The sequence below is a fragment of the Mastomys coucha genome, unplaced genomic scaffold (assembly GCF_008632895.1).
Source record: "Mastomys coucha isolate ucsf_1 unplaced genomic scaffold, UCSF_Mcou_1 pScaffold22, whole genome shotgun sequence".
NCBI lineage: Eukaryota > Metazoa > Chordata > Mammalia > Rodentia > Muridae > Mastomys > Mastomys coucha.
Window position 1 is genome coordinate 18,227,422 of NW_022196905.1, and position 13,301 is coordinate 18,240,722.

Genomic DNA, 13,301 nt, shown 5'->3' on the forward strand with positions numbered 1-13,301 from the left:
AGAGAGAGAGAGAAAGGAAAGGAAGGGAAAAGAAAGAAAGAAGGAAAGAGGCTAAAGGGCGAGGTGTTTGCTTGCTGTTTTAGTTTTACACATGCATAGTGTTCCAAGGCATTTACTCTGCCTCAGGGAAGGGACTCCCCACTAGAACTGCCTGGTTCTCACTGGAGCTGCCCTTGTGCTCCCTTTCTTTGTGAGCAGGCTTCTGGTATTACTCTCCAGTGTCTGGCATGGAGTAGTAATCTAGCTGTTTATGTGCCCTGTCACTCCCCTCTCCCTCATTCTCTTCAGCTTTGTCTGCATCTCTTCTCATGGTTCAGTCCCTGATGAAGTGGGCTCTCAGGCAGCCAAGAGTTCAAGCCAGATTGTTTATATTTTAAGTTGTTATCACCATGGGTGTTTCTCCTTTCAGACAAAGCCTCACAATTAGCATGCAGACCTTCGAATTAAGTCAAATTATTGGTGTCAGAGAAGAATTCTTTTTATTAACAATGTGTCAAAATACTGCCTTGGCATTTCAAAACATGACAGAATAACAAAGATTTAAACTAGTGTTTTCTAGAATGAATCTGTTGTTAGAGGCAGGGAGGCCCTGAACTTGGAATTCCTACATGAAAGTTGTTTACTTTTAAGAGTCCTCCACTGTGTAAGACAAAGATGGTGTTGAGCCTGTGCAGGAAGCTTGCTGAGTGGCGGATTTTAGTGGGGCTTTGTCAGTTGAGCGTTCCCAAGAGTAAGTCACCACACAGATGGAAGCGTTGTCTAGTGTGCTTGGCACCAGGCACCCCCTCTGTTGGCTTATTTCTGCCTTTCTTTCATAGATAATTAATGATCTCAACTTGGTTCCTTTGTTTAAAAGCAAGGGAATAAGAAGTGGAAACAGTTTGGAGCACATTGTGACACTAAAGTGAACAAATAAAAAGGAATTTGAGGGTGTGGAAGCAATAACCATGGGCAGAAAAGATGCTATCCTCAGGCCTGGGGTGACTTAGATATTGGAGTGAGAAAGGCTAGTGTTCTAGTGTTAATCTTTGTCTGAGGCACAGTCAGGGAGTTGAGGAGTGTATTTATTTGGTAGGGACAGTAGGAAGACAAGGTTGAGTGTGAATTGGAAGTCCTCTCATATTGAAAGGGGCAAGATACAACATGAGAGTAAATTTCAGGCAAAGTGGGATTCTTCAAGGAGAGGAGAGGAATGCCTAGCTCAAGGAATAGAAAAAAATGCCACCGTGAAAGAGCCCACCATTGTCTTACGATACAAGAAAGGGAAAGGAAGAAACCCATGGCCAAGAAAGACTGTATTTTCACAAGGCCTGTCCTAGCTTGCTTTTCTGTTGCTATGATAACCACTATGACCAAGAGCAACTTCATGGAATAAAGGGTTTATTTTAGCTTACGGATTTTATAGTCCATCATTGAAGGAAACCAAAGCATGAATGTGGAGGCAGGAACCGAAAGAGAGGCCATGGAGGAATGCTGCTGACCGACTTGGTCCCCATGGCTTGCTCAGCTTGCTTCCTAACACACTCAAGGACCACCTGCCTAAGGGTGTCGCCATCCACAGTGGGCTGGATCCTCCTACATCAATCATCAGTCAAGAACATGCTCCACAGACTTGCCTACAGGATAATCTGATGTGGGCAACTCCTGTGCTTGCCTGATGATGGTAGCTTGTGTCACCAAAAAGCAAAACCAAAATAAAAATAAGGTGAAACAAAACAACTGACTAGCACAAGGCCCGATCATAAACGGGTGGGGTAGGCATCACCAGAAAAAGGATTGCTGGATGCAGGAGTTGGGATGTTTCAGTGACCCTTAAAAATAAATATCTAAAATAGGTTTTATGAGATGTTGGAATTCCAAGACCACTGAAGTGACTGAGTATTTTAGGAATTGTTTTTGATTATCAGACAATTTAGGCACATTCAGTGTTTCCAAGGGGGTAAAATTAGTTTGTCTCTCTGGCAAAGCTTGCCATTCTTATTTAGAATCTCAATTTTTAAATGCTTGCTAGACCCAGCCACTATAAATATGCAGCAGATGAGCTGCCCAGCCCTTCTGATAGAGGAAGCTGAGCATAGAAGAGCAGTTTTCTGTCTTAAAGCAGAGGTCTGTGGAAGAAAGTGAGTGAGTTTGATGCAGTTTTTTATGAATCAACATCTGCAAGGATTTTCTCAGGATGTCACTGTAGGTATCATTTTCTTTTATGATAAATGGAGAATTTTAGACAGCGGTATTTCTTGCCTTACCTGAGATACCTTGACAGCAGATAGCATTGTATTCTGAGGTGGCTTTTCCGTTTACCATCTAACATAACATGTTTGGGTGCTTGCTATCACTGTTGCTCGCATGGCATTCTACAACAGAAGCACAAATCCAAGAAAGGGGTCTCGCGGCATCCACTTTCCTGTAGGCAGTGGATTGCAAATAGCCTTGCAAGCTCACAGGCCTGCTTTGGGTTTTTGTTCAGACATCTCAGGACTCCAGGGACAGGTGTCGGTATACAGAGAAGGACCTGAAGACAGTATATGTGGGGATACCTGGGTTCCTCTGTTCTGGCTCACACAGCTCGTACCTATTAGATATTTTAGATGTCGAGGGAGGAAATATTCACTGATATTTTAGGGTTTAGGCTAGAACTAAGCGATCTTTGAATTAGTCTCTTTCCTGAATTAATTTGTTCTCAGTAATCTGAATTTTCTTTTTGAAACTTCAAATTGAAATAGTTTTATTTTACCTGTGGTAGAAGGTTCAGCAGGCTAACTATTTCTAGTTCTTATCTTCATAGAAATGTGGCTTTGTTTGTCTCAGAGTGAAAGTAATAGAGAGCTGAGGAAGAAGATGCTACATTGGATCAGATTGTCTGTGACTAAAGACTGAGAGACCTTACCAGGCTAACCCATACTCAAGGCACAAAAGTCTCAGCTTGATTAGGCGGTGCACACCTGAAATAGCAGGGAACTTAGGGCCTTTTAGGCTCTCTCTGTGTTAACAGGAACTCTCCTAAATGAGTCAGTCAGTTTACAGTGTATTTACAAGGATGTGGCAGCCGCTTGATAGAGAGCCATGCCCAGAATACATGTCTGTGGGATTCTGACAGCACCTAAGAACTATATAGCCCATGTGGAAAAATCTGAGGTTCAGTCTTTATACTGTTAGTCTCTTTCCGTTCCCTCTCCATGACCTGCAGGAACATCTTTTTACTTGTTGATAATTTTTAGCAGCTCTCCTAGGTTTTTCGTAAACATTGAAGTGAAGCATTTGTTGAAAACACACTTCTACTGGTAGTGTACAGCTGTAATTCTAATACTGAGGCTGAGACAGGAAACATGAGTCTTCCTGGCCAGCTAGTATGGCTAAATTTAATCAAAAAATCCCCACATTCAATAAGAAACTGTGTCTCAAAACACATAGTGATCAATTAAGCAAAACTCCTAGCATTGATCTCTGGTTTCCGGTACATGCAGGTACATGCACGCTTGCATATATGTATGTATACACCCTTAGGAACAAGTGCAGACACACATGTACACACAATTTTTTAAATGTAATGAAAACTAAGTAAAAAAAAAAATTAAAACCCAGGTTATTATCAGTGTTTGTCAAGCAATGCCACTATAAAGTCTTTTAATAAAAATAACTTTACAAACAAAACCAAACCACTTCTAGTCCCTCTTTACAGCCATTTTCTTCTGTAAAATTATTTAAATGCCCTAGCTATACATGCCTGGCCTAAGCAGTTTGGGAATGTGAGAGGTGACTTTTAGTGATGATATCCTCACCTCACAATCAGGCCTCTAAAGGAGCCTGGCAGAAGGTTCATACATAGTAAGAGCTGAGGAAGTGGCTCACAAGAAGGTGCACAGCCCACATCTTAGAGAGCCCCGAGTGTCCTATAGTGTTTGGATTTTGCCCTGCAGGGCAGCAGTCAGCAAGCACTTTGGCAGAGGGTCAGGCGGTAAATGTCTCCAGCTCTGTGGGCCATCTGTCTCTGAGGGACTCCTTGGCTCTACCATGATATCCACGGCCACTGAGCATTTCGGAAATGAGCTGTGGCTGGGTTCCCATGCTGCTTTGTCTATGGGTGGAGGAATTTGAGTTTCTTGAAATGAGTACTCAGAAATATTGTTCTCTTGTTTTCTCACCAATTGGTTTCAGAAATGTAAAAGTCATTTTTAGTTTGGTTATATGTTGGGAAAATGGGAAAATTTTGAGTGTCTTGTATATCTTCTTTAAAATTTTATTTATTCTTGTGTGCATTCGTGTGTGTATAGTACCATGTGTCCGTGTGAAGATAAGAGGACACCCTTATGCAGTTGGTTCTCTTCCACTTTTATTTACATGAGTCCCAGGGATGGAACTCAGGTAGCAAGCACCTTTACTTGCGCTACCATCCATATCTTCTTTTAGGTAATGTTTGCTTCAGAGTGGTAAATACTACAATTTAGGTATTGGAGACTGCAGATTGAGGTTAGACCTAGAATACAGAGATAGTCAGTCATCTCTTTAGAACCTGCTTCCTGGTGGTTCTCAAGTAGGCATTGGACTAACAAAGATGCTTTTTAGATGTTCAGAAACCAGTCTGCTGGAGAACCTGCGGTTGCAAGAAGGTCTGCAGCCACAACACAGAAGGGACCAAAGCTTGTGAACCAGTGTGCCAGCCCTGCCTGTGGAGAGGGTCAGAGCTGAAGCTCTGTGCTGTGTGTGAGGCCTGACAGTAGCAGGACTACACAGCAGCTCAGTTCGCGCTGCACCGAAAGACCAGCCTGTCCACATTCCCTAGCTAATGACCTCCCATATTTTGTCTACACAAATAAATTTAACAAAAACAACTCCTTAAGATTTCAGCACTGTGTGTTGGGAGCAAACATATTTCTCTCTGTGTATATGTGCATGTGAATGTATGTGGGTATTTGTACCTATGTGTGTAGAGGCAGAGGTCACCCTTGGGTGCCATTTCTCAGGAGCACTCCTCTTTTTTTTTGACAGTCTTTCATTAACCAGGAGCTTAGCATCTGCGCTAGGCTAGCTGACTAGCCAACCCCAGAGATCTGCCTGTCTCTGTTCCCCAATTCTGGGATTACAAAGTCACCACCATGCCTGCCTTCCTTACATGTTGCAGAGGTTAAAATTAGGTACTCATGCTTTTTTCAAAAAGCACTTTAGCTGACTGAGCTATTTTTCCCACGTGCTTAACATTTCTAAAATCTTTTTAAAAGTTAAATAATAAAATGTGTTTTGTATGCTTGATAATTCTCTAGTAAATTTGCTATCAAATTAGCATTGAGGGAAACGGCCTTTTGAATCTTTCAGATTGCCCCTTTTAAAGCTTTAGTTTCCATATTTATCTTCTGTCCTGTTAGCATTCCTGTTTTCTATAGAAATAGTCTATTAAACTCCATTTTGAAGATTAAAATCTGACAGTGGATTATTACATCTATGTTTGTGTGCCATCTCTCCTAGGGGTATTTGCATTTATCTGATCTCCTGCTTGTCCCGCAAAAGGCATTGGCTCCCTTAATACTCCCTCAGGTGTAAGCATGCCAGATGTTTATGCCCTCTGCCAGAACTCAGGCTATGCTTTTTTACCGTCACTTCCCCACAAGACTCCTGAAAGCCGTGCTTGACACACAGTAAGCACATATTAAATATGGCAATGAATGAGCATATTGAGGAAATTTGGAACTAAGTCCAAGAATCTGTGAGTTTGGAAAGAACCTCATTTTGAAAGTTCTTTTGAATGGACGACTGCTCCTCACCACCTCAGAACTGGTCCTGGCACAGAGCTTTGCTATATTTAAGCTGAATAAAGAAACTTTTCAGCTTTCTCTTCCGTCTGTAAAGGATATATTTTATTTTGTTTCAACCAAACCCCTGTGTATTTTGTTGGGTACTCCAAATATGCTCCCATTCCAGGCTGTGCTTGGGAGAAGCATATTAGTAACAACACAGGTACATTAATACAAGTCCATGTTGGAAGCGAGCTGTGGAAGTGGATTCCAGACAGGAACCTGTGTTTTGGAAAGGTTTAGGAACCTCATAGTTTCATTCTGCTAACTTGAAGCTGCCATGGGCATTTTCTACCTTTACTCTGACTGCTGTCTTCAACTATATCAGGATCTCTCTCTCTCTCTCTCTCTCTCTCTCTCTCTCTCTCTCTCTCTCTCTCTCTTTCTCTTTCTCTCTCTCTCTCTGTGTGTGTATGCATGTGTATGTGTGTTTCTTCCTGAGTTCTTCAGCCTCAAAGACAGGACAGACTGCAAGGAACTGCTTGTCATGGTTCTATAAGCAAGAGAAGGAATGAGATGCAGCCACCACCCAGCACCACTCGCTGGCCCACTTGGCAGTAATGTGAGGCGTGTATTCAAGTTGATCTGTTGATCACAAAGACAATGGGAGAGTTGGTAAAACCGAACATTGATTTTCTAATTGAAAGAATAAGCAGACATAGAAAGGGCTGATAAAGGACCCACAGAAAAGTGTTTCCCTTTCCTAACTCTGATTGTTTCTAAAGAACTATGATGATGAGACCAAGAAGTCTTCATTTATTCTCTCTTGCCTTAAACGAAGCAGGTCTTGTCTCTTTACTGGGAGTGCAGCATGGAAGAAGTAAGCCTCAAGAGTGGGGTGAGACTAACATGGTGCTTCTTCCTCAGTGTGTCCCCACCCTGTCTGGGAAGGCAACACCCAGACTTGAATACACGCCTCACATTCCTGCCAAGTGGGCCAGCGAGTGGTGCTGGGTGGTGGCTGCATCTCATTCCTTCTCTTGCTTATAGAACCATGAGAAGCAGTTCCTTGCAGTACCACACACCCCCTCCTACAGCCACTGTACGTGACCCAAGAGCCGACCTCTAGCTGTGGGTTGCCTAGAGGTCTGGCAGCTTTCTGGACCATGCTAGAAGGGATGGAACACTCATTTCCTGTCATTGGCAAGGTGTCCTTGGCGACGAGGGAAAGAAGGCTGTGAGTTCCTTATCACTTCACCACAAGCCCCAAGCGTGGACTTCTTACTTCTTGTTTGAGCTGTGTTCTCCCAGGTGATAATGTGGCAAACTTGTCTTTGCCTTGTGATACAACTAGGTTCTGGCAAGAAAATATTTACTGTTATTTTATTCTTTCCAGAATTCTATTCTATATACATTTTGTAATGTTTACAGTATACTAATAACGTGCCCATGACTTATACATAATTAAATACACAGAAATGAAAACCGAAGCATAATGCCTTTTCAAATGCAATTGTGATGTGGACCTTGCTTGGTGAACCAGACAGAATGGCTTTTGTCCTTGGATTGAACCCCTGGGGTCATTGTGGAAGCTGGACAACAGCCCTTCAGTTTCAAAGCCATATCTAACTAGACAGACTGTTTTCTATGTCAGCCTTGTCCTGGAAAGTCAAATTTAAGGAAATGAAGGTACAGTGATGATTGTTATTATGATGATTATGTTGTGGCAGAATCTCACTCCATACTCCCAGCTGGCTTGAACTATGTCTTTAATATAGCTGTGTTATTTAATTTATCTGTGTAATAAATCACTGGTTGAAACTAAGAAACTGATAAAAGTAGATTGCAATAGTATTAACAGGATATATAAAATGGGACTCACTTTTAGGTCCCCCATTTCCATCAGTTTTTACAAATTTCTTTTCCCCTATTCCTCCCAAGGCAACTGAGTTTCATTATCTGAATAAAAACATAATTCTCCATAGTTTAAACTCTGTAGCACTCAGACACAAGTTATAAAATAGGTCCATGTTGGTGCTTTGGCCAGTTCTCGCTCCATTTGGACTTGGGAGGATCTTTGCACTAGAGTCCTATGTGCAAAAGGACTGACAAGTACCAGCAGAAAACCCTCCTCTCACTTGGTTCTTTAAAGTAGCTTCTGGTTGACCTAACAAACAGAAAACAATAATAGTAATAATACATGTCCTGAAAAAATCTTTTGCTTATAATAAGAATTAAATTTCAATCTCTTTGTTACAGAAAATAATAATTAACATTTTGTGATTAATTTGCTTATATACAGGTTGTTAATTACTAAATTGAAATATTTCCACAGCGTGTGTGATTAGGTAATTGAAATGCTAGTTTGTCCTGGTGTCTAGTGAGTATAAAATAGTAAATACTGTATTAACTCGAAGGCTTGCAGGGTGATAAATTACTGTAAAAGACATTGTAAATCAAAATACAGATGGAATCATTGGTAGACTGAATCCCATGTGTTCCTGGTTTTTATTACAAATGCAGAGATACTGTTTTCTTAGGTTGCATTACTGGATATATATTTTATCATATGATGTGTCCACATCGACTATATCAATCTATGGAAAATTTGAGCTTGTTAAAGCCTGAGAGCCATAGTAGGGAGGGAAATTACAGGAAGAAAAAAAAAATACTGCCCATGCAACCTCAGCTGGGAGTACCTGCCGTCACTCCCAGTCCTTCTCCCCTGAGCAGAAAGAGTCTAGATCTCTAAACAACATAATTTCACACATAGGTGACCCTGGTTGGGTCACAGTTCTCCCTTTCCCCTTTGGACTGAGATAAGCTCTGTTCCCAGGACTGGGGACACTCTGTCTCATCTGTGCTCTCCAGCCACTAGCTGATGAGCATTCTGCCCTAATACTGGTGGTTGTCTGTCTGTGGAGCAGAAACAGGGGCAGGAGTCAGTGGTTGGGGACCATCTCCTTTCTCAAGTTTTGTAGCAACTCTACTCTGAAGTCCATGGGAGGTGCAGGGATACAGATGCCACTAGTCTTGAGCAACCAAGCGATGCTAAAACAGGTGAGAACATGACCAAAGGTAATGTGGCCCTGTCCCTGAGGTTCTGCCTTGTGGATTTTCTTGAGTGGGTTGTCAGAAGTGCTATTGGTTATGAGGCTTAAGGCCACTATCATGTGGCCCTTAAGCAGGGCCACATGTGACTGATCTAGGCAAGGAGGCTTCCTGGACTCTCTGGGTTGAAGAGAAGGCATCTAAGGCTGATTTCTACAAATAATTTATGACATATTTGCTACAGCTATGTGACTTAGGTGTGTGCGTATGAGTGATGAGCCTGTTGTGCATCATTTAGCACAGTGTGTTTGTTTCATCCACATTGATTCCAACCAAGCTAGTGTTTTGATGCCAGCAGCTTTTGTTTGTTTGTTTGTTTGTTTTGTCTTGTTTTTTTTTTTCAAGACAGGGTTTCTCTGTACAGCCCTGGCTGTCCTGGAACTCACTCTGTAGACCAGGCTGGCCTCAAACTCAGAAATTTGCCTCTGCCTCCCAAGTGCTGGGATTAAAAGTGTGCACCACCACTGCCCGACTATGCCAGCAGCTTTAATGAAAGTGAAGGCATCATCTTCACTTAGCTTCAGGTGTTAGGAACTGTTTTTATTGTTAGCATTTTGGTTGTCAGTCAGCATCTTCTGGTAACTGGGTTGAGACAGACCTGAGTTGGAGTTATGGCTCCATCCCTTGCTAGCTATCTTGTGTTTTGACAGTTCCTTAATTCAAGTCTCAGTTTCATCGGTAAAAAATGAGAAATAACCCCTCCCTTATGGGTTGCCGTAAAAACCCAAGGAGACTGTGTGTCTGGGCACCTGCCTATCTCTTTACTGAGCTTAGAGTAAGCATTCCATCAGTATTAGTTATCTCCTCTCCCTCCTTTGAAATGGGGATAACGCTACAATACCAGCTACTTTTGCATGGATATGATTATGAAATGTTTGAAAGTTGCCAAAATGGTGTTCAGTGACACTAGACTTGTGTGACCATCATTGGGCCAATCTAACAAGACCAGTCTGGCCGGTTCTCTCTCCCAGCCTTTAACCAGAGTCCTTGAGCAAGGCTGGCAGGACTGAAACCTAGAAACTCATAGTATGTCTGGAGTTCATATTCTTATGGCATTTGAAATTCCCATTAAAAACAATTGAGATTCGTCTAAACGACTTGGTGTGTGCGTTTTGCAGTTTCCCCTAAGGCAGAGCCCTCTCCCTGCTGCATGAGCAGGTAACTTGCTACTCTCTCCCCCTTTTCGTCCAGGTAGAAGTTATGAGAATTCCCCTTGACAGAATGTATCTCTGAGTAGTCTCTGAAGTCTTTACGAATTTGAGACAGTAGTTGAGCTAGCTGGGAGTTGGTCTGTCTCCTGAAAAGGCTGTGGATCCTAAAGCACATGCTGAATTTGCAGTAGGTGAGGATCCAAGCCAGGATTTTGGAGGGACCTTGGAAGTCTACTCGCTCAGGTAATAAAGTGATGTAGTGAACTTGGCATAGTCCTATTGGATGTGCATGGTTGTCATGAGCCAGACAATGTGGGGAGAGGAAAGGCTGACAGTGGGCATGACCTCCTGAACTCTCAGTCTCTTGCTCAGCAACTCTTCCCTTTCATTGAGGTCTTCTTCAGCATCTGGTCTTCTCCACTGTAAGGTCTGTGCAGCCTGAATGCAGGCCCCTTGTCAGTTCTTCCTTGGGCTTTCTTGCTTCAAGCCTTCTCCTTGCTCTCCCATATTCTATTGGCTATAAAGGAGATTTTTGCAGAACTCCCTTCTCAGCATCCCTCATTTTCAACAATGTACCTGCCACTTCTTGCTGTTCCAGTAGTACTCGAATAGCGGCACAGGAACATGTTAGAATAAGGGGCCCTGGGTTCTTGTCCAGATCTTTCTTGTGATCTGTGCCCACCAGAACCTGAGTGCTTCTCTTCCTTTGCCCCAGTGGGATGGAAGTGACAAGTGATTTCTCAGATAGGACCCTGTGCCAGGGCCACTCTCTGGGTTTGGGGAATTTGCAATGAATCAGGAGTCCCCACATAGGCTGTCACCCGCCTGCTATTAAGAATATTGCCAGTGATACCAGACTGAGCCCTGACCCCTAGCTATTGCTGCCTTCATCTTGCTTTGCTTTAGCTCACCAGTGCAGTGCCGAGTTGCCCTGTACACATATGGCCTGGGAAGATTTCATCTCAGAAGCTTTTTCCCCCAGCTTCATAGAGATTGTATCTTATTCTATCCTGTGTGATCTTCTGCTGGGGTTATCAATGTGTTTCTGGGCCCTACACCATAGGGTAATTAATACCTTCTTCATTCTTCTCTCGACATGAGGAAACATATTTCTCCTGCCTTGTATTCTCTCCTGGAGAGGTGACCTCCTGAGAGCACAAAGGCCATTGCCCTGAAGCACTTCCTGCTATTTCTGGGGGCCAAGGCCTCTCAATCATAAGACACCTTGAGATAAGACACAGCACATACACTCTGGTCTACAAGCACACCACTTAGCTTCCCCAGCTCTTGCCTCTCATCTCTAGTTCCTATTTTCACATGTTCTCTGAACAACTTGCTGTCTATACATCCCCAGGAGCCAAACTGCTAAATCAAGTTCAGACTTCTTATTCTATCTCTATCCCTGGCATAATGAGGGGCCCTGCCTTTTCTCTGCCAGACAAGGAGAGGTATTAGAATCATCTTGGATTTCTTCATTGATTTGGGCTTCACTCTTTCACTGAACATTCAGTCAGCACACTTGCTCAAAGGCACTCTTTTTGCTTTGACCTCTCCAACTTGTGTTTAACTGTGATGTCACTATTGCTCGTTCGTCTAATAGATAGTTACTGTGGACCCACTACCCACCAATTCTTAACACCTCAAAAGACAGCCATAGATAGTACATCAAAGTCTCATCATATCCTCACATCTTCATATATTCCAGTTGGGGAGACAGATGTTAAATATACTGATATAAAATATGAAAGCAAATGGAAAAGAAGGTAGCAGGGCTGTTGTTTGGGTAGATGGTCTGCAGAGCTTTTCTGAGAGGCATTGTTGTATACAGAACTCAGTGGAGATAGACACGTACCATCTAGAGGTAGAGCATGTCAAATGCCCTAGTTGAGTTTTACAGGTCTAACTAAGACTAGGAAGGCCCCAGCATGGCTGCAGTGATTTGGCCTTAGGAGAAATAAGAGAAGTTGAGGTAGAAAATCTGGGCAATTGTGGAGAAGTAAGTGTGGATAGATTCTAAAACTCAGGAGATATCTGTAAGAGAGTCTGAGGAAAAGTGTAGGATGTGCTCTGAACAGAGAAGCCCTGAGACCTCCAGGTCTGAGATAAAGGCTATTGCAGTCTTATTATTGACCTGCCTATTGTCCTCCAAATGTTTTCTACAACTGCTAGTTTAACCTTCTAGTTACTCTTAAACTGCTAATTTAAGCACGCTTCTGTTTCCAGATTCCCTTCCCTAGCAACTATGATGCTCACTGTGCAGTCTAAGTTGAAGCCTTGCCTGCAAGCTCAATTGTTCATATGTCCAGCAATGTTTTCTGTCTTTTCCTCTTAGTTCATACCCTTTGTTCCATGCTGTTCTTTAAAACATAGCACAACCAGCACTTTCAGATCATAGCCAGGAACCACCATTCTCTTCCTTAGGCAGAAAATGTTCTTACTCTTAACTTGAGCTCCTGGAGTCTAGGTAGGTGTTTTCTGTGTTTAGCATGCTACTGGGGTTGGAACCTACTGTGTCTCACTCACTCTTACAAGGGCCTTTGGCTGTGTGCTTCCTCAAGGCACTTGCTTTTCCATCTTTGACTCTAGCTATGATACTCATCTTTGTTGCGACTGCCTACAAAGCTAGAAGCTAGAGTCTTGTCTACTACTGTAGGGACTGGCATCGTAGACTTTTGTTTCTACTCTTCTGAGCAGTTGTGCCTTATAACCACTTGTCTGTTTTAGATACAACAAAATGGATAAATGAAACTGGAGAATGATCCTCTGCCCTTGTTGTAGCGTATTGGTAAAATCTCACTCCAGGAAACGTAGACATTCTTTGCCTACAGCAGTAACTGTCAGATAGAAAGTGTTTTAAGCTGAATGGTTACAAGGTCATTAAACTTCTTTCTAGAGTACCTGTCATCAGAGAACCATTTGGTTGCCTTCATCAAGCCTCAAAGATTCTTCATCTAGGCTTATGTTTCCTGTTAATGGTGATAATGAAACTAGCTCTACCTCCTAGTAGATTACTTGTGAGCAAAGACTGTATCTAGATTTGTCTATGCACTAGAAAGGATAAGTAAAAGTATGGTATCCAGAAGGGAGCTATGGTCTTCAGCAATGGCACCACTGGCAGGCAGCTCCCATGCTACTTTTTCTCAAGGATTCTGGTTTCTGAATCCAAACTCAAAAGAATGTTGGTACATTTGTTGCCTCTCCATCAAGGTATAAGATTGGGTTCTACCTCCCAGTGATTATGTGTGCCAATAATGGGCTTCTCTGATGTACAAAGGCTTGCTTGTGACCCTGCAAGCTTGATTTCAAAGGATCC

At 42.6% G+C, this 13,301-nt stretch overlaps 1 protein-coding gene across 10 annotated transcripts in view; it reads left to right on the plus strand.

The window, feature by feature from the left end:
• The window catches only part of Cobl (cordon-bleu WH2 repeat protein), a 243,915-nt gene that overhangs the window by 31,499 nt on the left and 199,115 nt on the right, over nt 1-13,301 (plus strand). For 6 of the 10 annotated variants that reach the window (XM_031338132.1, XM_031338143.1, XM_031338139.1 and 3 more), the window contains exon 1: nt 6,869-6,963. The exons of the other annotated variants lie outside the window; for them this stretch is intronic. In XM_031338132.1, coding sequence (XP_031193992.1) covers nt 6,893-6,963 — 71 coding nt within the window. In that variant the 5' untranslated portion in view covers nt 6,869-6,892. Of the gene's footprint in view, nt 1-6,868; nt 6,964-13,301 lie in introns of those variants that run through there. 10 annotated transcript variants of the gene reach the window in all.